At 38.9% G+C, this 24,229-nt stretch overlaps 2 protein-coding genes and 1 long non-coding RNA gene across 7 annotated transcripts in view; 1 reads left to right on the plus strand and 2 right to left on the minus strand.

Moving 5' to 3' along the window:
• The first annotated feature begins 1,070 nt into the window (after positions 1–1,070).
• Positions 1,071–13,599, plus strand: LOC132990409 (uncharacterized). Its single transcript, XR_009676058.1, has 2 exons — positions 1,071–1,154; positions 12,704–13,599. It is a non-coding gene; the product is annotated as an uncharacterized LOC132990409 (long non-coding RNA).
• LOC132990399 (tumor necrosis factor receptor superfamily member 5-like) lies at positions 1,977–23,472 on the minus strand. Of its 5 annotated transcripts, XM_061058666.1 has the most exons (9): positions 22,773–22,866; positions 22,449–22,606; positions 8,753–8,824; positions 8,372–8,529; positions 8,034–8,127; positions 6,594–6,719; positions 6,219–6,374; positions 4,912–4,999; positions 1,977–3,145 (listed from the first exon to the last, which is right to left on the minus strand). In XM_061058666.1, the coding sequence occupies exons 4-9, from the start codon at positions 8,399–8,401 to the stop codon at positions 2,761–2,763; spliced, it is 879 nt and encodes a 292-aa protein (XP_060914649.1). In that variant the 5' UTR covers positions 8,402–8,529; positions 8,753–8,824; positions 22,449–22,606; positions 22,773–22,866; the 3' UTR covers positions 1,977–2,760. The 5 variants fall into 5 exon arrangements, with proteins under 5 accessions (XP_060914649.1, XP_060914647.1, XP_060914648.1 ...); XM_061058664.1 differs by lacking the exons at positions 8,034–8,127; positions 8,372–8,529; positions 8,753–8,824 and adding exons at positions 19,106–19,231; positions 21,503–21,596; XM_061058665.1 differs by lacking the exons at positions 8,034–8,127; positions 8,372–8,529; positions 8,753–8,824; positions 22,449–22,606 and adding exons at positions 19,106–19,231; positions 23,451–23,472.
• The window catches only part of LOC132990397 (tumor necrosis factor receptor superfamily member 5-like), a 71,989-nt gene continuing 64,647 nt past the window's right edge, over positions 16,888–24,229 (minus strand). The window contains exons 11-14 of the mRNA XM_061058662.1: positions 18,013–18,215; positions 17,877–17,908; positions 17,736–17,792; positions 16,888–17,623 (exon numbers count right to left, since the gene is read on the minus strand). Of these exons, the coding sequence (XP_060914645.1) occupies positions 17,567–17,623; positions 17,736–17,792; positions 17,877–17,908; positions 18,013–18,215 (349 nt within the window). The 3' untranslated portion in view covers positions 16,888–17,566. The remainder of the gene's footprint in view (positions 17,624–17,735; positions 17,793–17,876; positions 17,909–18,012; positions 18,216–24,229) is intronic.

The raw sequence follows: 24,229 nt of genomic DNA on the forward strand, positions 1-24,229 counted from the left end.
TCTGAAAAGACGCCTTTTAGTCAAAGAGAGCAGCGGAATCAAAGGATTCTTCAAATCCAAGTTGAATTCTTTCACTAGCCTCTTTAAACGTGACTGAAGACATGTAACCATCGTTGGTCCCCAGGTGTGTGGGGGGGGGGGGGGGGGGGGGCAGACCTTCCTCACAGCCTTCATTTTGTGTAGCAGTGAGCCTTTCAGCTCCTGCTATGACAGCTGTGAGGAAGGTCTACTGGGGCCTGACGTCAGACCTCATGTTCAGGTTATTCTCTGTTATCAGCCTCTCATTGGCTCCTAGCTCAGAGGGTCTAACCTGGATATGAGGAAGGACTTCAGGTCCCACCAGGGCCACACAGGACGACATGTGAGCCCACATGGAGTCCTGGGTGGTGTGGGTTTACTCCGAGCGCTTCGGTTTCCTCCCACAGAAACAAATCATTTGAAAAATAATCACAATAAAAAATTACAATACATTTGAAAAAAGAATCATCTCTGTTTTAATACATTTCTTCAGATTATTTCTAATATGTATTTGTGTCTCACATTTTATTTCTGTTCTGACTCTGTCCATGGTTCTGATGTCTGCTCTCTACCACTTGCATTGTTTCTGTTTTTTATCATCACTTTATAAAGTAAACACTGGGAAATTATATTTTATGGTCCAAACAACAAATGAATTAAAGATAATAATAAAACAGGAAGATGAATGAATATCATTGAAGGGGACAAACAAACAAAAAGGCAAACAGACATGAAGACAACACTTCACACTTTGTCCATCAGGACTTGTTGTTCAGTGTACATAAAAACAAACAATTCAGGTGGAAGCCTTTTAAAAAAGTTAGTATTGCACTATGGTAATAAGTAGCCAGAAATGTGTGATTTAATCTGAACTGAACTGTATTTTAGTCCTTTGGTGGACTTTTCTAGTCCCAGTAACCCTTTAACCTTAATCACATGCTTTTCATGAACTTTTAAATCCAAGTCTCAGATTCTTAAATGTCAGTTTTATGGCTGTGTACTGCTGCTGACCTCTAGTGGTCAAAGACTCAAAATAATTTTTTTAGATGTTCTTTGGGCCAGAGGGACACTGTAGCGTCTGCCTACACTCTTCAAAAGAGGAACAAGAACATAAAAAGTCAAAATTTAAACTTCAAGTCTAGGTATTTAATGTATTTATTCAAATATAATGAAGTCTCACTTCTTCTCTGGTATCTCTAGCTGAACTGCAGACATTTTTCAATGAATGAATGAAACCTTTATTGCCCCTAGAGGAATCTGCCTTGCACAGAGAGCATAAAACACACTATACAAACAAACATTTAGAGGACAACAAGAACACAGTAAAGCATCACATGATTAACTGAGTGATTTCAGTAGCAAGTGAAATAAAGTGCAGAGTGCCGAGTTCATCCTGTATAATCAAAGCTTATTAAGCAGCTGAATACTGTGTGGTACTAAAGATGTAATGCCTCTTTTAGTCCTCATCCGGGGCATTCTGTACCTGCACCCTGAAGTCAAGAGTCCAAAGGGGGTGCAGAGGGTCAGCTGTAATCTTGATTCGTTGCTTTTGAGGATTTTTCTTTTATTTATTTGTTTATTTTGACAGAAACAGTGTACAGCCAATTAGCATATTCTTTACACTTACGCATTTAACTTGTCTGCAATCACTTGCCAAGCTGCTCATCTGGCCTTTGCTGATGCGATACTACGATGAACGATACTGATTCAGCGGTGGAGGAACGGACTTAGTCAGCCTTTAACCAACGTTAATCAAATCAGGTTAAAAAGGACATTAGCTCTAATTATTTGAACCACGTACGAGGACTGGCGCCCTGGAGTCAAACCCGAGACCAAAACAAGTTGACCTAAAGGATATAAAAATATATTTTTAAACATTAACTTGATTTATTTTCTGAAAACAGAATCAAAAACATAAAGAGTCTACCAGACATGTAACCTCACACAGCGCTCTGACATCTCGTGTCATACATTTAGTTCAATCAGAAATAAAGACTTTAACAGAAAGACATCACATGAATTATTTGAACATGAAGTGCAACAAAAGCTTTTTTACAAACCCAAAAGTAAATAAAAATATAATAAAAATCATAATAAAAACATCTGAACTCATCTCAGCTCACACTCATCTTTACACATTCACACCCTGATGATGCAGCAGAGGGAGTTATTTGGGGTTAAATGTTTTGTCCAAAGAAACATCAACATGTTGCTGCAGGAGCTGGGGATTGAACCCACAACCTTTCACTTGGGAGACGACCGACCACCACTGATCCACAGCCGGCCCAAGAAATTAAAGGGACAGTCTTTCATTTCTAAAAGATTTAAACTTGATGGTGAGAGAGCCGATGGAGCGCTGATGAAAGTGTTTGTGTTCAATCATCGTCTCAGAAAAACAAAACTGGAACAGATATATAAACACATATATACATATAATCAGATATATAAACAGATATATACAAATAAATAGATATAAACAGTGTGTCAGGATTCAGCAGCTGGACCAGAACAGGATCCTGGAGATGATTCACTCTGCACCGTCTGAGGAGAAAAGAGATTTAGTTTAAATCAAAGATTTAGTAAATCTGTAAAAACAGGACAGAGTTGATCTCAGTCAGTCAGAGAACATTTGATCAAAGCTCTGCTGGCTCACCTTCGACTCTTTGGAGTCATCTGACTTCAGACTCTTCAGGGTTAACTTCTCACCTTCCTGTACGGGAAACATTAATAAGAGAGACTTTATTAAATCATTGAACATAAAACAGATTGACAGTAAAGAGAGTTTAAAACATACCTGGTGAGACAGTCCTGCTTGTCTTCTGTTTCCTGGAATAAAACATTAGAAATAAAAATCAAATAAATGATGAGACAGACCATAATATCTATAAAATAAACATGATCATGTTTCATTGTCACAGTGGAAACCTTACCTGAGATTAGATGTCTAATTATCCTTCTCCATCTGAAATAAAACACTCCGAGTACAAAGACTAAAAACATCACAACAACAACAACAACAACAACAACACAGATAATCAGTCCAGTCCTGTGTGACACTTTTCCTCCACACTGAGCGTCCTCTGTCTTAGTTCCTGCTCTCAGCAGCTTTAGACCCTCTGAGTCACATCTGTAATGATAGAGGGACAGTTATTACAGGAACATCTGGAGAGTCCATGTGTGATGTGAAGCTTCACTCACTGTTTGTGATTCAGACAAGATGTAAACGTCCCGTCTGAAAAAGTTCCATCAGAGCAGGTCGAGCACACGGTGTCTGTGGAGGAAGTTCCTGCAGGAAACACAGAACACATGAGACTATTTCACAGAGGTTGTTTTAGACATGAACACAGTCCCTCTATCACCATATATACAAAATGATGTCATGTAATTATCTTATCAGTTGGTCAAACACATTTCAGCTAACCAAAAGCCCAACTAGAGACAAAAGTTGTAAATTAGCAATAGCTATATACACTTTATGAAGCACATCAGTTTCCTGCTTTGTATTCAAACTATGTTAAATTGCATCGTCCCTATTAAATAAATAAATTCATTTCAACAGGAAAAGTGACAGATCCTGTGAAATTTGCTTTAATTACAGGAAACTCAACGCTATGTCTATCTTTCTGTCTATTTAAACTGACATAATACTCCCACAGTCTGCGGGATTCTGAGGAAATCTGAAATCTTAAAATAAACTTTCTTTAAGTTTTAGAAATACTTTTACCCACATATTATATTTAACCGTATGTTTAATTAATTGTTCAGCTGGTTGTAGTTTGATACTTTTTGAACAAAGCTAACTGGTGACTGGATTACCTGTACTGGTTACCTGAATTCATGACCTGCAGAGGTCAAAGTTCAACATAATGAATCCAAAGCATCAAGTTTTTTTGATTTCAGACTTTATTTGTATTTTCATACTTTATGAACAAAGTTCAGTTTTTTTAAACTCAGGACATGAACTAAGCTGAAACGCTCGGTGAGGTGTTTGTTCTTATCGAGCAGAAAAGGAGATAAAAATTTTAAAACAGATACAGAAAAACAAACAGTTTTTATAAAAAGCATTAATAAAACTCAATGTCTGCCAGTCTTCCTCGTTTTCTGTACAGTTAGCTTAAGATTTGGTTCTAACTTTGTTAGCTTGGACTGAGGTTTTTTCTGAACTCTGAAGAGATAATGTCCCAGAATCCAGCAGGATAATAATACCTGGATCCTGGAGAACATTTATTCTGCAGGGCTCAGAGAAATGTCTGCATGTTTAGGGAAGGTCTGAAACACCCTGAGGAGAGAAAAGATTTACATTAAAACTTGAACTTTTGTAACTTATGATTTATCTGAATGTGTTAGCGATCATTGAGCTGAAAATCTCTGCTAGTCTCACCTCATCTTCTTTTTCTCTAAACATCAACCGTTCCGTTGTGTTGTCTTCTGGATTCACTGGTTTCTTTAAAAGTAAAAATTGAAAGTGAGCAACATTTAATGATCTAACTGTGAAGCTGATTGAGAGTAAAGAGATGTAAAACATACCGTCTGATGAGCTTCTGCTGAACTTTTTTCTGTAAGACAACATGAAACAAATCATTGATGGTATCTATAATGAAACATGATCATGTTTTTATTGTCACATTATAAATTCTTACTTATTTTTAGACAACGTTGTATCTTGTCTCTGTAACACCACGCTGTTAATACAAACACGAGAACTAAAAGCCCCAAAACACCACCGACTATCAGTCCAGTCTTGGCTGATGGTATTTCTCCACACTGAGCGTCCTCTGTCTTAGTTCCTGCTCTCAGCAGCTTTAGACCCTCTGAGTCACATCTGTAATGATAGAGGGACAGTTATTACAGGAACATCTGGAGAGTCCATGTGTGATGTGAAGCTTCACTCACTGTTTGTGATTCAGACAAGATGTAAACGTCCCGTCTGAAAATGTTCCATCAGAGCAGGTCGAGCACACGGTGTCTGTGGAGGAAGTTCCTGCAGGAAACACAGAACACATGAGACTATTTCACAGAGGTTGTTTTAGACATGAACACAGTCCCTCTATCACCATATATACAAAATGATGTCATGTAATTATCTTATCAGTTGGTCAAACACATTTCAGCTAACCAAAAGCCCAACTAGAGACAAAAGTTGTAAATTAGCAATAGCTATATACACTTTATGGAGCACATCAGTTTCCTGCTTTGTATTCAAACTATGTTAAATTGCATCGTCCCTATTAAATAAATAAATTCATTTCAACAGGAAAAGTGACAGATACTGTGAAATTTGCTTTAATTACAGGAAACTCAACGCTATGTCTATCTTTCTGTCTATTTAAACTGACATAATACTCCCACAGTCTGCGGGATGAGAGTTATTAATTAAGGCAGCGGTTACAAAAAAGGTGAAATGTTGGCTGAAAGCAAACCAGAGCTGTACCCACTTTTAAATAGCATCTTAAAACTAGATTTTAAACTGGTTTATAGCATTTGTATTGTTATATTGTTGTACCCTCATATAGTGTTGAGGAGGGGGGGTTATGTAACCGAATGTTGTATATTTTTACTCTGTTTACCCAAAGGCCCAACTAGAGACAAAAGTTGTAAATCAGCAATAGCTATATACACTTTATGAAGCACATCAGTTTCATTGTCCCTATTAAATAAATCAATTTAAATTCAAAAGGCCTCGTGTTCAGAATGTCATTGGCTACAAGAAACGTCAGTCGTCAGCATAGTGGCGTGTAATTGGCCGGGTATAGATTCATCAGAATACAGGGCACGCACCTCCTTTCATCTCATTGGCTGTAATAGACTGGGAACTGAATGGAAGGTCCTAATTTGCCAAATGGGGTGCCAATCGAAAGGTTAGAGTTTTGAGTATCCTAATTTTAAAAAATCATTCACAAAAATGAATCATCAGAAAATACAGCGGGAAATCTGGAACAGCGGTGGACAATTTGAATCAATCTGTAGATCTTTATTTATGTGATGTGTTTGGATTCAATCTTTCTCTAGATTTGGATGGTTGGGACTCGTTCTGATGCAGCAGGACCGTTTTTGTTGGAATATTACGATCCAGAGAGTTCAGAAAATCTTCAGATGGTGACTCATAAGACAGAAGAAATGATTTCTTTGTCAGTGGTCTGTAAATAATCATGATTATGACAGAACAGACTTCCAATAAAAGTGAAATATGTTTAACTAACCGTGTTCTCTGATGTATTCTCCTGGTTCACAGCGTCTGTGTTTCCTTGCTTCCACACAGTCGTCCTTTCTAGAGTCTGAGCAGTAAAATCCTTCCAGAGGTTCACAAACTGTGTCTGATACTATCGTACACGACGTCTTCATCTTCAGACCAGAACCTGTCGACACAAACACAGAGGTTATTTATGAACTACTGTACTTCTGCTCTACTAAAGAACAGTTTGGTGTAAGGAAATAACAAGTACTCAGATGATCATCTCTGTGTTTGAGGCTCAAACTCAAACTAACTGAAGGTTAGAAAGCTGGTTTTACAGTGATGACTGTTTAGTAACATGTTCTGATCTTTATTTAGTTTGATAATAATGTCAGAGATCTACCTTCATCACAGCTTTTACAGATGTAGCACTGTGTACGGGAAGTCGGATGGTCGATGAAGGTTCCATCAGTGCAGGGCTTACAGAGAGTACTTCTGGACTCTGTGCAGTCTGCATAAACCCAACCTCCTGTTTGAAACAACAAGAAGACATTGTTTAGTTGACATAGAGGGGCCCCAGGCCAGCAGGGGGCCCTGGAGCGCTGCAAATGTTTAAAACACAGCAGTGGCTCAAAATGTGCAAATTTTGCAACAACAGTAGGAAACCTCACTAAGGGACCCCACCTGACAGAACTTGATCATGTTGTGCTTTGAAGAGTAAATGCATTGTTCCTGTTGTAGCATATTTTTTAGTTTGAAATTACTGTCATATTTTTAACCTTGATTTGACTATTGGGAACATAGTTGTTGTAATTAATTAATCAATCTCATCCCAGAATTGGTGAACTCTTCAAGATGTTTTTCAACCATAAAATACACAGACAAAGCTCTTGGTGTTTAAGTGCAAATTTAATGAGGAATTGTGAACACTAAAGTAGATAAATGGCGTAAATATAAGCAATAATCTCAGTGATTAACAAGATATAGATATATGATGGTGGTTTGTTAGAGGTCTTAATCTAATTACTTTATGGTATAACTATATGATGAAACAAATCAAAAAGAGATATGGCTTTGCAGTGATTTTTAAAAACTTCCCACGTTTCCTTGTAAGAATTAAGAATTATTGAGTTTACTTTAACAAAACAAAAGAAACGACAAACTCATAATTTTACCACATTTAAATTAAATGAGCATTCTGAGTTTCAACGTTGAGATAAAGCCCAACGAGTTTTCTCCGATCTGTATTTGAAGCAAACCAATGTATTAGACAGCCAACACAATAATAACAATCATAGATCAATGCAACATAGAAATAGTATTTTCTATCTAACATAAACTGTTACATTCAAGTCAACCCGACACACTGACATGGTCAAAAAACTATATCCCTCCAAACACACACCTGAATCCAATTACCTGGAGACTTGGCTTTATGTACAGCGTAAGTCAAGACTTCAGTGTCGGAATTATACCTAAATACAAATTCAGTGTTGTGTTGGGTTTCTTGCAAGGATCAATCAGAACAAGCATTTTGGCTTCTACAACGATTTTGGAAGAAGACTGGGAGGAAGTATTTTTCTGTTTTGTTAAGTTCTTTAAAATTATATTTTACTTCAGGAAAAACTTTTTTTTGCATGTTTTTGGTGTCAGATTAATAACTATCTGTAACTGACACCTGTGAAGTATGTGAACCACACTGCAAACTGTCTCTGTTAACAGACTGTCATAGTTATTAGGCTATAAAAACAAACTTCTCAGAAACAGTGACAGAAGATAAAGATCCTAAATATAACCTGATGAACTTTAATTAAAGATTCTTTAACATTCATGAGGATCTTACCAAGTGGACACATAGGACAGCATCGATCATTTATCTCATACTGATATCGACCACATGTCAGAGTTTGACCTGTGGAGACGTTCATCAGGAGAATCTGTGAAGAGAAAGAGAAATGTTCTCACTGAAGACAAAGTCTACATGAATACAGAGAGAAATCTAAAATCATCATCCAGTCCATGAAGAGAGAAGAGGGAAAGAGTTCAAATCTTCACATCTGAAGTTTGTCTGTTTGTGTGAAGAAGAATCATTCAGAACAAATATTTACACAGATAGAAATGTTGAAGAGGAGAAATATAAAACCTGAATCAGTGCTCAGATAATTCAATAAGATCATTTACCAGAAACACTGCAGATGATCCAGGTCTCATTCTCTCTGTAACAGAAGACCAGCACAGATTCCTCGTCTGTTTGAACCAACGCAGATTTAGGACCAAGAGAAATGTAACTCCAAACCAGGACAGGTAACACACTCCCAGAGAAAAGTGTTTTCATCTTCCTGCAGTCAGAGAGATCATCTTCATCATCATCATCATCATCATCAGGACAGATGCAGATTGTTACCAGGTGTAAAAGGTCTCAGACATGAACAGGTGAGGGAATGAAGACTGAATGTTGAACTGTTGGTGTTTGAGAGAGAACACCTCTAAACTCAGTAACCAGTAAAGATGTGTTGGCTGCAATGAAAGATGAATTCAAGTTAATTATTAACAGGATCTTACCAGGACAACTTATCTCATACTGATATCACCACATGACAGAGTTTGACCTGTGGAGACGTTCATCAGGAGAATCTGAGAAGAGAAAGAGAAATGTTCTCACTGAAGACAAAGTGTACATGAATACTACCTGATGATGATAAATCTGTTTAATATCTGACAGAAACCGTTTGAGCAGAGAGGAATACAGAGTTTGAAATAATGAATCATAAAAGTACCCTGAAGTGTTTAACCTTCAACCAATCAGCCGGTCACACAGACATTATTAAATATGGGATGCACTGTAGTCTGGATTCTGAGTCAGTATGATCACACCCTTTATAGTCCACTACATAAAACTCACTACAACCCAGGATCATGCTGAACGTTGGTCTATCACACGCTTTGGCCTGATCCGCAGTCATGGTGTCATTTAACTGAAAGAATGACGATAACCAACAAGATCTTTAAAGGTTCTGACAGTGAAGTCCAAAACATGAATACAGACATAAATATATTATTATGTCACATTATGTCTTCATATATTTATAAAACACAAGAGTTCAGAAATATTATTTAGAAAAACCTTCAGACTGTTTATCATCAGTTTAGTTCTCTAAATCTGAAGTTTTGTACTTACAAAGAGATAAGTCACAAGTTCATAAGCAACATGTGTTTATTACCCAATCAGACTGGAGCTTTATGGCAGTGAATTATTATAATGTAATGTAAAACAAATACTTCTGACAGCATGAAGACTGAGGAGGAATGAGGGAGTGTCCCTCACAGTAAAGTCAACATCAATAAACATCTTATCTTGTTTGAACTTTATCCTAACTCTGTTATTTTATATGTGAGGAACAGACCAATAAGGAAACTATGTTTTAAGATATTTATATTACAGACCTTCCTCACAGTCTTCATTTTGTGTAGCAGTGAGCCTTTCAGCTCCTGCTATGACAGCTGTGAGGAAGGTCTGCTGGGGCCTGACGTCAGACCTCATGTTCAGGTTATTCTCTGTTATCAGCCTCTCATTGGCTCCTAGCTCAGAGGGTCTAACCTGGATATGAGGAAGGACTTCAGGTCCCACCAGGGCCACACAGGACGACATGTGAGCCCACATGGAGTCCTGGGTGGTGTGGGTTTACTCCGAGCGCTTCGGTTTCCTCCCACAGAAACAAATCATTTGAAAAATAATCACAATAAAAAATTACAATACATTTGAAAAAAGAATCATCTCTGTTTTAATACATTTCTTCAGATTATTTCTAATATGTATTTGTGTCTCACATTTTATTTCTGTTCTGACTCTGTCCATGGTTCTGATGTCTGCTCTCTATCACTTGCATTGTTTCTGTTTTTTATCATCACTTTATAAAGTAAACGCTGGGAAATTATATTTTATGGTCCAAACAACAAATGAATTAAAGATAATAATAAAACAGGAAGATTAATGAATATCATTGAAGGGGACAAACAAACAAAAAGGCAAACAGACATGAAGACAACACTTCACACTTTGTCCATCAGGACTTGTTGCTCAGTGTACATAAAAACAAACAATTCAGGTGAAAGCCTTTTAAAAAAGTTAGTATTGCACTATGGTAATAAGTAGCCAGAAATGTGTTATTTAATCTGAACTGAACTGTATTTTAGTCCTTTGGTGGACTTTTCTAGTCCCAGTAACCCTTTAACCTTAATCACATGCTTTTCATGAACTTTTAAATCCAAGTGTCAGATTCTTAAATGTCAGTTTTATGGCTGTGTACTGCTGCTGACCTCTAGTGGTCAAAGACAGAACTGTCTGAGAGTCTCAATTTGTTTCTTCTTGTTTCTCCGGGGTCTTCCTCAGGTGTGGGAGGATTTCGGGGAGGCTACAGATAAGGACTTTCGGATCACCTCAGGGAAGTTCTGGCAAAGCGTTCTCCGGCTCAGGAAGGGAAAGCAGGGCTTGCCCCGGGCTGTTATCAGCAGGGATGGAGAACTGCTGACCCGGACTTGGGACATCGTGGTTTGTGGTGGAAGGAATACTTTGAGGAACTCCTGAACCCAACCAACACATCCTCTGAAGGGCGTCAGGTGTGGATGAGAGTCGCCCTGAGATGCTAAAGGTTCTGGACATTGTTGGGCTGTCTTGGCTGATACGTCTCTTCAATGTCACGTTGAGGTCTGGGACAATGCCTGTGGGGTGGCAGGTCCCATTTATAGAAAGGGGGCCGAGGTTGTGCTCTATTTATCGGGGAATCGCACTTCTCAGCCTCCTGGGGAAAGTCTACTTGAACCGTGGATATAGGAAGCCTTGAAGAAGACTTATGACCGTGTCCCTCGGGGGGTCATGTGGGGACACTGCATGAATATGAGGTCCCGGTTTGGTATTTTTCAAACTTTGGTATGACCAAAGTGGGAGCTGTGTCTGCATCCTGGACACAAAGTCAGACATGTTGCCTGTGTGTGTTGGCCTTTACCACGGTCTCCCCTTGTCAACAATTATTTCTGTGATTTTCATGGACTGGATCACAAGGTGTAGCCGGGGGGAGGACGGTTCTCAACATATCCTCTCTCTTCTTTTTGCAGAAGATGTGGTTGTATTTGCTTTTTCATGCTGGGACCTCCAGAAGGCATTGGGACAGTTTGAAGCGGCTGGGATGAGGTTCAGCACCTCAGGGTCTAAGGATGTGGTTCTCTGTTGGAAAAAGTGGATTGCTTCCTCCAGGTGGGGAGTGATTATTTGCCCCCAAGTGAAGGAGTTTAAGGGTGTCTTTGGCTCAGCGTATATGGGGGCGTTGTACCGAACTGTTGTAGTGAAGAGGGAACTGAGACTCAAGGGAGAGCTCTCGATTTACCGATCTTCATTCCAACCCTCTGTGGTCACGCCATAGACTGTAAAAAGATGCATTATGGGTAGTGACTGAAAAAGTGGCCGCTACTCCTTCACATCTAAAGGAGACAGTTGAGGTGTTTCAGGCGTCTGATTGGGTCTCCTGGACGCCTCCCTTTGGAGGTTTTTCGGGCATGCCTGACCGGGAGAACCTCCTGGGGTAGACCCAGAGTTCACTGGAGGGATATCTTTCAGTCCTGGGAACGCCTCAGAATCCTCCAGGAGGAGCTGGAAAATGTTGAAGGGGAGGAAGACTGGGTAGACGTACTTCGCTTGTTGCCACAGCGACCCGACCTCGATAAGGAAGAAAATGTAGATAGATGGATGGATGGGTGATTTTTTTTATAAATGTTCTGATATAAAAACAAAACATTTTACAAAATATTTATTGGAGAAACCACCATTAGGATCATTTAGATATGGTGTCATCATGAAGGTTGTCCAGTAGAGGGCGCTCCTGATCCACAGTGAACAATACTCTCTACTTATCTTTTTATATTTTATCCCTCTATAACTCTTATTAATCTGTGTTGCTCAATTGAATTTAAGTCTTTTTTTTTTTTGGTAATCTCTAAAGTGTGTTATGTTTTTATGTAGGACACAAAGGAGAGAAAGGTTTGAAGAAAAGATGAAAGATGAGATTGATGATGAGACAGAGTTCAGTATTCAGAGTTCTTCCTCCAGGTGATATATTCAGTATGAAACACAGAGCTTTACTTCAGAAACAGAACTGAGCCTTTGACCTTTGACCTCAGAGCTCTTACTGTCCTTTAACTTACAAATATTTGAACTGTTAGCTCAGAGTGTTGAAGTTAAAATAACAGACACTCAAACAGTTCTGTTTTTGACCACCAGAGGTCAGCAGAGCACAGATATTCAATAGTTTGATGTTATTGTTCAAGAATCAGACACTTTGATTTAATCAAATCTTTTTACAGATAGATAGATAAACTTTATTGTCTGTCCCAACAGTGACAAAATAATTTTTTTAGATGTTTTTTGGGCCAGAGGGACACTGTAGCGTCTGCCTACGCTCTTCAAAAGAGGAACAAGAACATAAAAAGTCAAAATTTAAACTTCAAGTCTAGGTATTTAAGGTATTTATTAAAATATAATGAAGTCTCACTTCTTCTCTGGTATCTCTAGCTGAACTGCAGACATTTTTCAATGAATGAATGAAACCTTTATTGCCCCTAGAGGAATCTGCCTTGCACAGAGAGCATAAAACACACTATACAAACAAACATTTAGAGAACAACAAGAACACAGTAAAGAATCACATGATTAACTGAGTGATTTCAGTAGCAAGTGAAATAAAGTGCAGAGTGCCGAGTTCATCCTGTATAATCGAAGCTTATTAAGCAGCTGAATACTGTGTGGTACTAAAGATGTAATGCCTCTTTTAGTCCTCATCCGGGGCATTCTGTACCTGCACCCTGAAGTCAAGAGTTCATACTACGAGCAAAGGGGATGCAGAGGGTCAGCTGTAATCTTGATTCGTTGCTTTTGAGGATTTTTCTTTTATTTATTTGTTTATTTTGACAGAAACAGTGTACAGCCAATTAGCATATTCTTTACACTTACGCATTTAACTTGTCTGCAATCACTTGCCAAGCTGCTCATCTGGCCTTTGCTGATGCCGAGGTGTTTGATTTGGCTGTTAAATGAAGTTTTCATATTCGTCAATGATGGTTTGCGGTTCAAGTTGTGTAAAAAATGTCGCGCTTTCCTTTAAATTCTCCATTGATAATCACAGAGAGAATCAGGATTTGTGATCCACGTTGCTCCCTTTTCATGTAGGACGGGCACGCGCAAGTATCCTGATCACTGTGGTTCCAATTAACGATACTGAAATCTGTTTTGTATTCTTTTAAGGGCGAAATGTTAATTTGTAAATAGCAATTATCTGTATATACTAACATGAAATCTGTTTGGTGTTGTTGAAGTCATTGAATATTGGTTTGTTGAAATACATTCACTTTGACCAATTTAACTTGGACCGAGATTTCTTTTGCTTACCTTCTTTTCTTTAGAAATTACATTTATACATGAAACAACACTCCCATGCTATTGATCACATTATATTGCAGAACATACATTTTATTTTTAAGCACAATGGAAACATTATAACCAAATAATTAACCTAGTGCAAAACAACAACATACATTTAAAATTGAATCCATCATGGAGAACACACTGCTGACGCCTTTGCTTCCTACTGAGCATTTTTGCTTGGCAGTCTAATTTCAGTCTAGCTATCTAAGGAAGTGGGTAGGTACACATAGAAAAAGATGGTGGTTTCCTTGTCTCTGGGAATTCTCTGGATAAACATGTCTTCCTGTGTATAGACAACAAAGTCACACCAGTCTAAACCGGAAATCAGCATCTGGCCCTGGATTTGCCAAAAGTAAGGATGGGACTTTCTGAGTGTGTGTGTGTGTGCACTCACTGATCTTTATATAAGGGCAGTCCACATAGCTCACTACATTTGGGTATTTAATTTCTAGGAGGCCAAAGACTGGTTGCCCCTGTGGGTCATAGACAATACCATCAGGTGATGATCCCATCCATGGTGCGTTGGGGTGGATGAGGAACCCACAAGGGTAGTGGTTCACATCCCTTGCTCTGCAGTACTCCTGTACAGCTGCAGGCTCCATTTCAAGCCCCCTCCTCATGTCTGCAGTCTGATGGCTGGGTCTCAGTAGCCTTTTAACAAGATTTACAGCAGAGCTGTGACTTCTGGTGTGACAGATCTCTCTAAATTTGGAGGATGTGACTCTGTATCTTCTTAATTGGTGCCACTCAATGCAGGAGCTCTGCTCTTTTGTACTTGATTCAATTTTATGTGCTGTTTCTAAGGATGTTTCCAATGACATCATGTGGAGCTGCTGACGTTCAGTGCAGAAAAAAGAACATGTACATGGTCCCAGCATGTACTGATGAAGGGCCTAAAGCACGATTACCTCTTGTACATAACATCGTAATACAACACATGCACGCTTTATGTTATGATGTGTGCTCAGTTTACAAACAGGCAGACTCAAGAGAGAGAGAGAGAGAGAGAGAGAGAGAGAGAGAGAGAGAGACGCACATCAGAGAACAACACAGAGAACATGACAGCTACTTTGTGTCTTATATTGTGTCATGTTAGTCAGATACAAACTCTGGATTTCTCCATAATGAAGGCTGTGAGCGTTGTTTACCCGCGTGCTTGTGCTCGTGCATGAAGTGTACCGTGCTGAAGCACACCTCTCCGAAGTGTGCCAAAGCCAAGGAAGTGTACCGTGCCCGAGCACGATACGGAGCAGTCACACTGGTCAAACGAACTGGACTTTAGGGTTGAAGCGTGCTTGGGCACGGTACGGATGGCCAGTGTGACCGCGCCCTGACTCCTTTATATAAGTTGCTCCTATGGAAAAGACAAATAATGATTTGCTTATTCATTTATTTTCTATCTACCTATGTATTCATTTATTTAAAAAGGTCTTTACCCTAACTATACCGAACACTGCATAAAGGCACACTACACTTCTGGTAAAATAATGTGAACTCTGTGTTGGACAAGAGCTACACCTTTTTTTCTTAACTGCTACCTCATGTCTATGTATATGTTGGTAATGTGCATGTTTTGATCTTGTGTCTGTGTATGATTTTTAACTCAAATGTTTTCACAAATGATAATAATTACAGAAACAATCATGACAAAAAATATATAAATAATAATAACCTGACTCCCTGTGCCAGTCTTCTTTCTTTGGGTCTGGCTGAAAGGATGACCATTTAATTTACAGGACCAGGTTTAACACCCTGCAGTTAGACAAAAAAAACCCTTTTTCCAGAAACAAGGACAAATAACTTTACATAACCTCACAGTATGTCATAAAGTTAGCATAGCATGGTTCTTGGTTTATGCCACTTCTGTTCTGTCTCTGTGCAGCTGTGCACTGGGGGGACAGTGGTGATGTTGAGCTGAGAATAGTGTGCAGTCTGGTATAATAGTGCTGCCACATGGTTGCACAAGGCTGCACCAGCCACACAGGTACAATGGCAGCTTTGTAGCTGCACAGGACGGGTATCCCTTAGTGCAATCTGGGAAAATACACAAATTTGTTACAATGTTGTACAATACAAACTGTACTTGCTGCAAGTGCAGTTTAACTTTAAAAAATACTTAATACATAGTGAAAATGTGTTATAGAAGGAACAATTATAGAAAAAGGAAGATAATAACTAAATACATTTAGCACTTAATGTTAACCTTTAGCCAAACATGTCTGATCTCAATCTCTCTTGACTAATAAATATGAGAAGCACATAATATTGAGAAGCCTATTTTCACACAGTAATGTTATGAATTGTTTATCAAATTATGTATATATTTATAAGTAGCTTTTAGCAGTACTCGTGGCACCTATATGATTCACAGAAACTTGATTTGATGAACAGAAATCTGTCATGAACCTGCTGCATAACTTTCCCTTACACTCAGACTGTGAGGCTTTTGGCTTTTCCTCATTGATCTGAAGCACTCAGTCCTAACGCTAACCTCTCTGATGGAATCCTTCTTTGATACTGAGATTGAAAATTGTGACAGTGATAGAAAGAAACAAATAGAAACACATAGTGTTAGCACTTACTACACTATTATACTAGTACACAAACATGCTAAGGGCTAACATTCACATTAATGATCTTGTGGATATAACTCGAGACGTGAAGTTTGAAGCCCTTCTCTTTTTTAGAAGTTGAGGTCTGGCTTGTCCCTTGTATCACACGGTTAACATCGTTGACCGTCAATTTCGGCAGTGAAAAACAAGAGACCGGGTGAAAAACGCCAAAGTTACAGCGACAGAATTCCGTAACCGGAAGTGGCGCGGCTGGGTGACATGGAATGCGGAAGAGGGTGTGCCTCGTCCTTTGTTTTTTTTCAAATGAAACTTTATTAACAATTTTCAACGCACCGTCTCGATTTCACTCGTTCAGTGTGAGCGCGTCAATCTCAAGGTCTAGTCGGGCGTCGTAAACGATTCAGTCGTACAGTGTGAGCCGACATGCCACTCCGACTTTTATACAATCGGGGAAAAATCGCAGTGTGAGTCAGGCTTTAGTCAACCTTTAACCATAACGTTAATCAAATCAGGCTAAAAGAACATCAGCTCTGATTATTTGAACCACATACGAGGACTGGAGCCCTGGATTCAAACCTGCGACCACTTCAACAAAGACTGAAGCCTCTCCTCCTGAGACCAAAACAAGTTGACCTAAAGGATATAAAAATATATTTAAAAACATTAACTTGATTTATTTTCTGAAAACAGAATCAAAAACATAAAGAGTCTACCGGACATGTAACCTCACACAGCGCTCTGACATCTCGTGTCATACATTTAGTTCAATCAGAAATAAAGACTTTAACAGAAAGACATCACATGAAGTATTTGAACATATAGTGCAACAAAAGCTTTTTTATGAACCCAAAAGTAAATAAAAATATAATAAAAATCATAATAAAAACATCTGATCTCATCTCAGCTCACACTCATCTTTACACATTCACACCCTGATGATGCAGCAGAGGGAGTTATTTGGGGTTAAACATTTTGTCCAAAGAAACATCAACATGTTGCTGCAGGAGCTGGGGATCGAACCCACAACCTTTCACTTGGGAGACGACCGACCACCACTGATCCACAGCCGGCCCAAGAAATTAAAGAGACAATCTTTAATTTCTAAAAGATTTAAACTTGATGGTGAGAGAGCCGATGGAGCGCTGATGAAAGTGTTTGTGTTCAATCATCGTCTCAGAAACAAAACTGGAACAGATATAAAAACAGATATAAACACATATATATATATAAATATAAACACATATATACATATATAAATATAAACACATATATACATATATACATATAAACACATATATACATATATAAATATAAACAGATATCAACAGTGTGTCAGGATTCAGCAGCTGGACCAGAACAGGATCCTGGAGATGATTCACTCTGCACCGTCTGAGGAGAAAAGAGATTTAGTTTAAATCAAAGATTTAGTAAATCTGTAAAAACAGGACAGAGTTGATCTCAGTCAGTCAGAGAACATTTGATCAAAGCTCTGCTGGCTCACCTTCGACTCTTTGGAGTCATCTGACTTCAGACTCTTCAGGGTTAACTTCTCACCTTCCTGTACGGGAAACATTAATAAGAGAGACTTTATTAAATCATTGAACATAAAACAGATTGAGAGTAAAGAGAGTTTAAAACATACCTGGTGAGAGAGTCCTGCTTGTCTTCTGTTTCCTGGAATAAAACATTAGAAATAAAAATCAAATAAATGATGAGACAGACCATAATATCTATAAAATAAACATGATCATGTTTCATTGTCACAGTGGAAACCTTACCTGAGTTTTGATGTCTAATTATCCTTCTCAGTCTGAAATAAAACGCTTCGAGTACATCGACTAAAAACATCACAACACCACCAACAACACCACCAACAACACCACAGATAACCACTACAGCCCAGTCTGGCAGTAGTCCTCCACACTGAGCGTCCTCTGTCTTAGTTCCTGCTCTCAGCAGCTCTCGACCCTCTGATTCACATCTGTAATGATAGAGGGACAGTTATTACAGGAACATCTGGAGAGTCCATGTGTGATGTGAAGCTTCACTCACTTTTTGTGATTCTGACAAGATGTAAACGTCCCGTCTGAAAATGTTCCATCAGAGCAGGTCGAGCACACGGTGTCTGTGGAGGAAGTTCCTGCAGGAAATACAGAAGACATGAGACTATTTCACAGAGGTTGTTTTAGACATGAACACAGTCCCTCTATCACCGTCCACCATACGTGTTAATGAAGAGTTCTTCAGATGTCAGCTAACAGGAGGAGATTGTGTTTATCAGCTGTTTTCCAGAGAACAGAGCTGCAGTAAGAACCAGGTTAGCATATCTTAGCATAAAGACTGGAGTCAAGAAGTTCTCTAACTAAGCTCCGCCTTCATCACGTCTTTGTACGTTCTTATTGATTCCATGACGGGGTAAGAATGGCGTCCCAGTCTGTGAGTTCACATTGAACTCAAACTGTCTGTGTGTGATGAAGTGAAATGTGTTTAACTAACCGTGTTCTCTGATGTATTCTCCTGGTTTACAGCGTCTGTGTTTCCTTGCTTCCTCACAGTCGTCCTTTCTAGAGTCTGAGCAGTAAAATCCTTCCAGAGGTTCACAAACTGTGTCTGATCGTATCGTACACGACGTCTTCATCTTCAGACCAGAACCTGTCGACACAAACACAGAGGTTATTTATGAACTACTGTACTTCTGCTCTACTAAAGAACAGTTTGGTGTAAGGAAATAACAAGTACTCAGATGATCATCTCTGTGTTTGAGGCTCAAACTCAAACTAACTGAAGGTTAGAAAGCTGGTTTTACAGTGATGACTGTTTAGTAACATGTTCTGATCTTTATTTAGTTTGATAATAATGTCAGAGATCTACCTTCATCACATCTTTTACAGTCGTAGCACTGTGTACGGGAAGTCGGATGGTTCATAAAGGTTCCTTCAGGGCAGCGCTCACAGAGAGTACTTCTGGAGTCTGTGCAGTCTTCATAAACTCGACCTCCTGTTTGAAACAACAAGAAGACTTTTTTTTATTCTTGAACAATCAGAAGAGACTGAGTTGTCTTCTTTTCTGAAGGAACAAAGAACATGAATGCCTCAACACTTCTCTGTAATAACTTATGTCATTGTGGGGAGAGAGAGAGAGAGAATATTTGAGTGTTAAATTTCATTTATTCAGATAAACATTATTCACATATCAAGATGAAGTAACAGACTAAAATGTCACAAAAAAGGAAATGATGGATTTATATGAAAACATCTGTAGATGTGATGTCAGAGTCTTTGGAGGAGAAAACACCTTCATGATCTCATTTGTTTGTAAAAGCATCCAAACCTTCATTTTATGATCAAACTTGTTTTCAAAGATTATTTGAGCTTTAACCAGGTTTAGAAACACCACAATCACATCTCTGTCCTCTTTCCATTTTTTTTCTTTTCTGCTCAGATAAACTGACAGCTTTGCTTAAAGGAGGGACAATCAGCAGCCGACCCGTTCAGAGAAACGGTGGTTAACGGTGGTTTGTAAAGCATGCTCTGTTCAGGTTGTTTGACCTCAGGTTGTACTTTAAAATACTCTCTCCATGGGTTAGGGTTAGTGTATGTCTGCTCTGTCTTTAAGTTTCTCTTTTTTTAACACCTCGACACGTCCCTGATAAAGCGTTTCCCCATTCACAGAGTCCAACGGCATCCAAACCGTGCTGCTCTCTCCCAGAGGGCCCAGTCCTTCACAGTCTGGAAGCTTTGGCCTGATACACATCCCCTTTCAGTTGTCCATTAAAACATTTTTTCAAGGTGAGCTCTGTCCTCATCTGACAACGCCTTTCTGAATTTCTAGCATAAACCCAATCCCCAGCAGAATATTGGACTGTATTTATTCCCTTATTGGTCAGAGAACCAGACATAATCAGCACCTCTTCCAAGGAAGTGCCCTCAAGTATAGAGAGCCATTCAGTGTAAGTTCCTTCAGAAGCCAGTACAAGGATGTGTTAAAGCCCAGCCCCACATTTAAACAACACTCACATAAAATGATGGCAAACAACTCAGTCTGAAAAACATTTTAGACCGAAAATAAACTCAGCCATGTGTCTCCAGGGTAAGTTCAGAGGTCCTTAAAGAAAGCTTTGTAGCCTAAAAGCTGCCTTCCTTCCCTGATGTCATTCCTCTTTAGGCAAAAATAAAACACTCTGTGGTACCCAGTGTAATCTATCCCAACAGAAGTTTACAATGATACTCTGGAGTTTAACAGGTTTGCTGGCGGTGCCACAGGGTGGAGGCCACCAGCTTGTTAATAATAACTGTGCACCCCCTGTAGGACATTCACTGCCATTTCTTTAGCTTGCCCTCTATTTTCTCCACTACCCCCTCACAGTTTTTCTGGATCTCAGACTGACCTAAATGAACACTTATTACTAGCTACTTGATACTTAAACCCATCAGGTAACCTTGGGTCATTCCCTCGCCATTTACCTACCTATACTTTTACCCCAGTTTACCTCAAGGGAGGACATTTCCCCCAAAACACACTGTGATATGAATAAGCTTTTTGACATCACTACTATCTGTTACAGCCACCATGATGACATGTGCATATGCTGACAGACACACGTTAACTCCATTTATCAAAACATTTCCTGTTAACAGCCTGGGCACAAGAAAAAGATCTAAATATTAGTAAGTGACGTTCAAAGCAATCAAGTCTGTCTGACTTAGCTAAAGAGATGTAGTCATCGCTAACATGTGCCCATGAATACTGTCTAGTGTTTCCATGTTTGGAGAGCCTACTCATTCAGCGCAATTCCAATAATGCATTTAAACATTTCCTTGACTGAGCATTAGCTTTCATGATTCCTGTCCAAATCATCAACAGTACAATTAAAGTCTCCTCCTAGAATCCTACAAGATCAGCTGAGCCAGCGGGGGAGAACAGCGCTGTGTGTGTGCATGTCTGACTGTGTGTGTATGTGGAGCTCCCGCTGTGCCGTGCCTCTGCAATGCCGAAATGCAATGTGACATCACAGACTGGCACCAATATAAGGCTGTTGTGGAATCAATATGAATGTACAATGATGAAAAAAAGCTGTCTGAAAAGGGCTTCAGACACACTCTGCACCCGCTGAGGAAACACTCACACATGGGTAAGAGAGAGAGACTGATCGGGTCCAGAGTTATTTATATAAAAACAATCTTCTCAGAAACAGTGACAGAAGATTAGGATGTTAATCCAACCTTATAAACTTAAATTAAATATATTAAACATTCATGTGGATCTTACCAGCTGGACACCTAGGACAGCATCTATCATGTCTCTCATACTCATTTCTACGACATGAGGGAGTTTGACCTGTGGAGACGTTCATCAGGAGAATCTGTGAAGAGAAAGAGAAATGTTCGCTTGTGCGTTCAAGTATTTTTGACAGAAAGGGCAGAAGAGAAACCGGTCTGTAGTTTTCAACCTGGGCTGGGTTTAGTGTGGGTGACCCGAGCTTGCTTGAATGCAGTGGGGAACACACCCGTTGACAGAAAGGAGTTGATGATATGCAGCATTGCGGAGAGGAAATGGTCTGCAGGAGGCTTGATGGTATTGGGTCCAGAGGACAGGTGGTGGGCCGAGAGTCTAGCACAAGCTTAGAGACTTCATCCTCAGTCAGAGAGGAGAATGAGTCGAGTGAGGCACTTTTGGTTTGTGCCTTTGGGCTGAGTTGGTCAGGCTCAGAAAACTGGTTACTGATGGTTGCAACCTTTTCAGTAAAATACAAGGCAAACATGTCTGGTGTGAACAGATTGGAGGGTTGTCTTCAGGCTGGAGGAAAATGAGACAAGTCTTTCCTTATAGTTATAGCACATGTTGCATTTGGCAGGTGACCAGAGGAAATATAGGCAAAAGCAGTAGTCATGGATGCCCTGGCTCTGTGGCCTTGCTGAATCGTCATAAACGTGTCAACTGTTGATGCTCAGAGAATGAAACTGAAGAGCGACCCATTATCAATCTCTACTCAAAGCAAGTTTCGCTTCACCCACCTAAGCTGACAAGACCTTCCTAGTTTTCAGATCAGAGCATGTTCTAATATAAGAGAGAAGAGGGAAAGAGTTTCAAATCAAGTTTGTCTGTTTGTGTGAAGAAGAATCATTCAGAACAAATATTTACACAGATAGAAATGTTGAAGAGGAGAAATATAAAACCTGAATCAGTGCTCAGATAATTCAATACAATCATTTACCAGAAACACTGCAGCTGATCCAGGTCTCATTCTCTCTGTAACAGAAGACCAGCACAGATTCCTCGTCTGTTTGAACCAACGCAGATTTAGGACCAAGAGAAATGTAACTCCAAACCAGGACAGGTAACACACTCCCAGAGAAAAGTGTTTTCATCTTCCTGCAGTCAGAGAGATCATCTTCATCATCATCATCTTCATCATCATCACCATCTTCATCATCATCATCATCATCATCATCAGGACAGATGCAGATTGTTCACCAGGTGTAAAAGGTCTCAGACATAAATGTAAATTAAATAAAGTTAATTATGAACTGGATCTTACCAGGTGGACACATAGGACAGCATCCACCAGGTGTCTCATACTCGTATGGACCACATGTCAGAGTTTGACCTGTGGAGACGTTCAGCAGGAGAATCTGTGAAGAGAAAGAGAAATGTTCTCACTGAAGACAAAGTGTACATGAATACTACCTGATGATGATAAATCTGTTTAATATTAAACAGTAACAGAGTAAAAACAGTGTGAAGTCCAAACCATGAATATGTTTTGATCAGGATACTAAAGTCAAGATACGATATAATAGAATTATAATAACCCAGATAGAGACAATACACTTGGAGTAATAATAGCAGATAGACTTTTGGCTAATAACGAGCAATCTAGTCGATATGTCCTCAGACTGTGATATCTGTCCTTCTCTTACTGATCACTGTGTAATGACTCTATGTAGTTAATACAATAACAACATACTAAAATCAGGGCCTTTAATCTGGAAGTGTAACAATAGTGTATTAAAAAGCAACTGATTTTGCAAAAGGACCCTCTACTTAATCAAAAAGGTCGAACTACAAAGTTATTTATCCCCATTGAATAAATGGGAATGGTTTAAATATGATGTTAGAAAAATTGACATTCGCTGAATACAGAGGGATACCTATTTACCTTTGAAGAATTTACAACAAATGATCTAAAGTAACATGTCATATTCTCTGTGTGTACCTTTCTTGTTTAAAAGTTGGTGAAGTTGATCTGCTTGATAGACGGTGAAACAGTCTTTAAACAGAAAAACAAGAGACTTCAATTCTAGCTCTGGTAACTTTGACGACACCTTGAGAAAATTGTGTTTTTCTTTTTATCTGTCATGTCCAGTTACTCCTACGCTCAAAGAAACACATTTTAAAGTTGCATGTGCAATCCACCCAGTTTGTGATTTTTTACACAAAAGGCTCCATTTGAAGTAGATCCCTGTGCTTTTTGCTCCTCAGAGGTAGGAACCTTGGAACATTTATTTGTTGACTGCTCATACAGTAAAACATGTTGGGCTGATATCCACAGCTGGTTGTCTTTAAAGATTGATAACATTCCTACATTTTCTGATAAAGATATCCTCTATTATATTCAGACATTGTTAACCTTGTTATAATTTTGGGTAAATTTATACTTGTAAATGAAAAAACATCAACCCCTCTTTTTATGTCTTTGTGTTATTTAGTTAATTCCTTTAAATCATTCAAATATATGGAAAATAGAATAGAAAGGCCAAAAAACTTGATTTGGATATATCTAAAGTCTTGCTCTTTTAATGTCTCTTGTCTTGCCTGAGCTATTTCTATGTTCACCTGATTTTTGTTTTCTTTATTTGATGTATGGAATTTATTTTCAGTTAATTAGTTAATGTAGATTTGGTAGTGAAATTTCAAAGTTGGAGTGGTGAAACAATTCTTTGTAATATTTTCTGAACTAAATACACAAACTTTATTCAAATGAAAAAATGGGTC

Source organism: Labrus mixtus, chromosome 15, assembly GCF_963584025.1.
Source record: "Labrus mixtus chromosome 15, fLabMix1.1, whole genome shotgun sequence".
Classification (NCBI taxonomy): Eukaryota; Metazoa; Chordata; class Actinopteri; order Labriformes; family Labridae; genus Labrus; species Labrus mixtus.

Excerpts from the sequence above, each read along its gene's own strand:
- LOC132990399 (XM_061058664.1), bottom strand. The coding sequence starts at position 22,478 with ATGAGACCTGGATCAGCTGCAGTGTTTCTG. Across the intron at positions 6,720-19,105 it reads CTGTAAAAGATGTGATGAAG|GAGGTTGGGTTTATGCAGAC; the intron begins GTAGATCTCTGA and ends TGTTTCAAACAG. Across the intron at positions 6,375-6,593 it reads CTGTAAAAGCTGTGATGAAG|GTTCTGGTCTGAAGATGAAG; the intron begins GTAGATCTCTGA and ends TTGTGTCGACAG.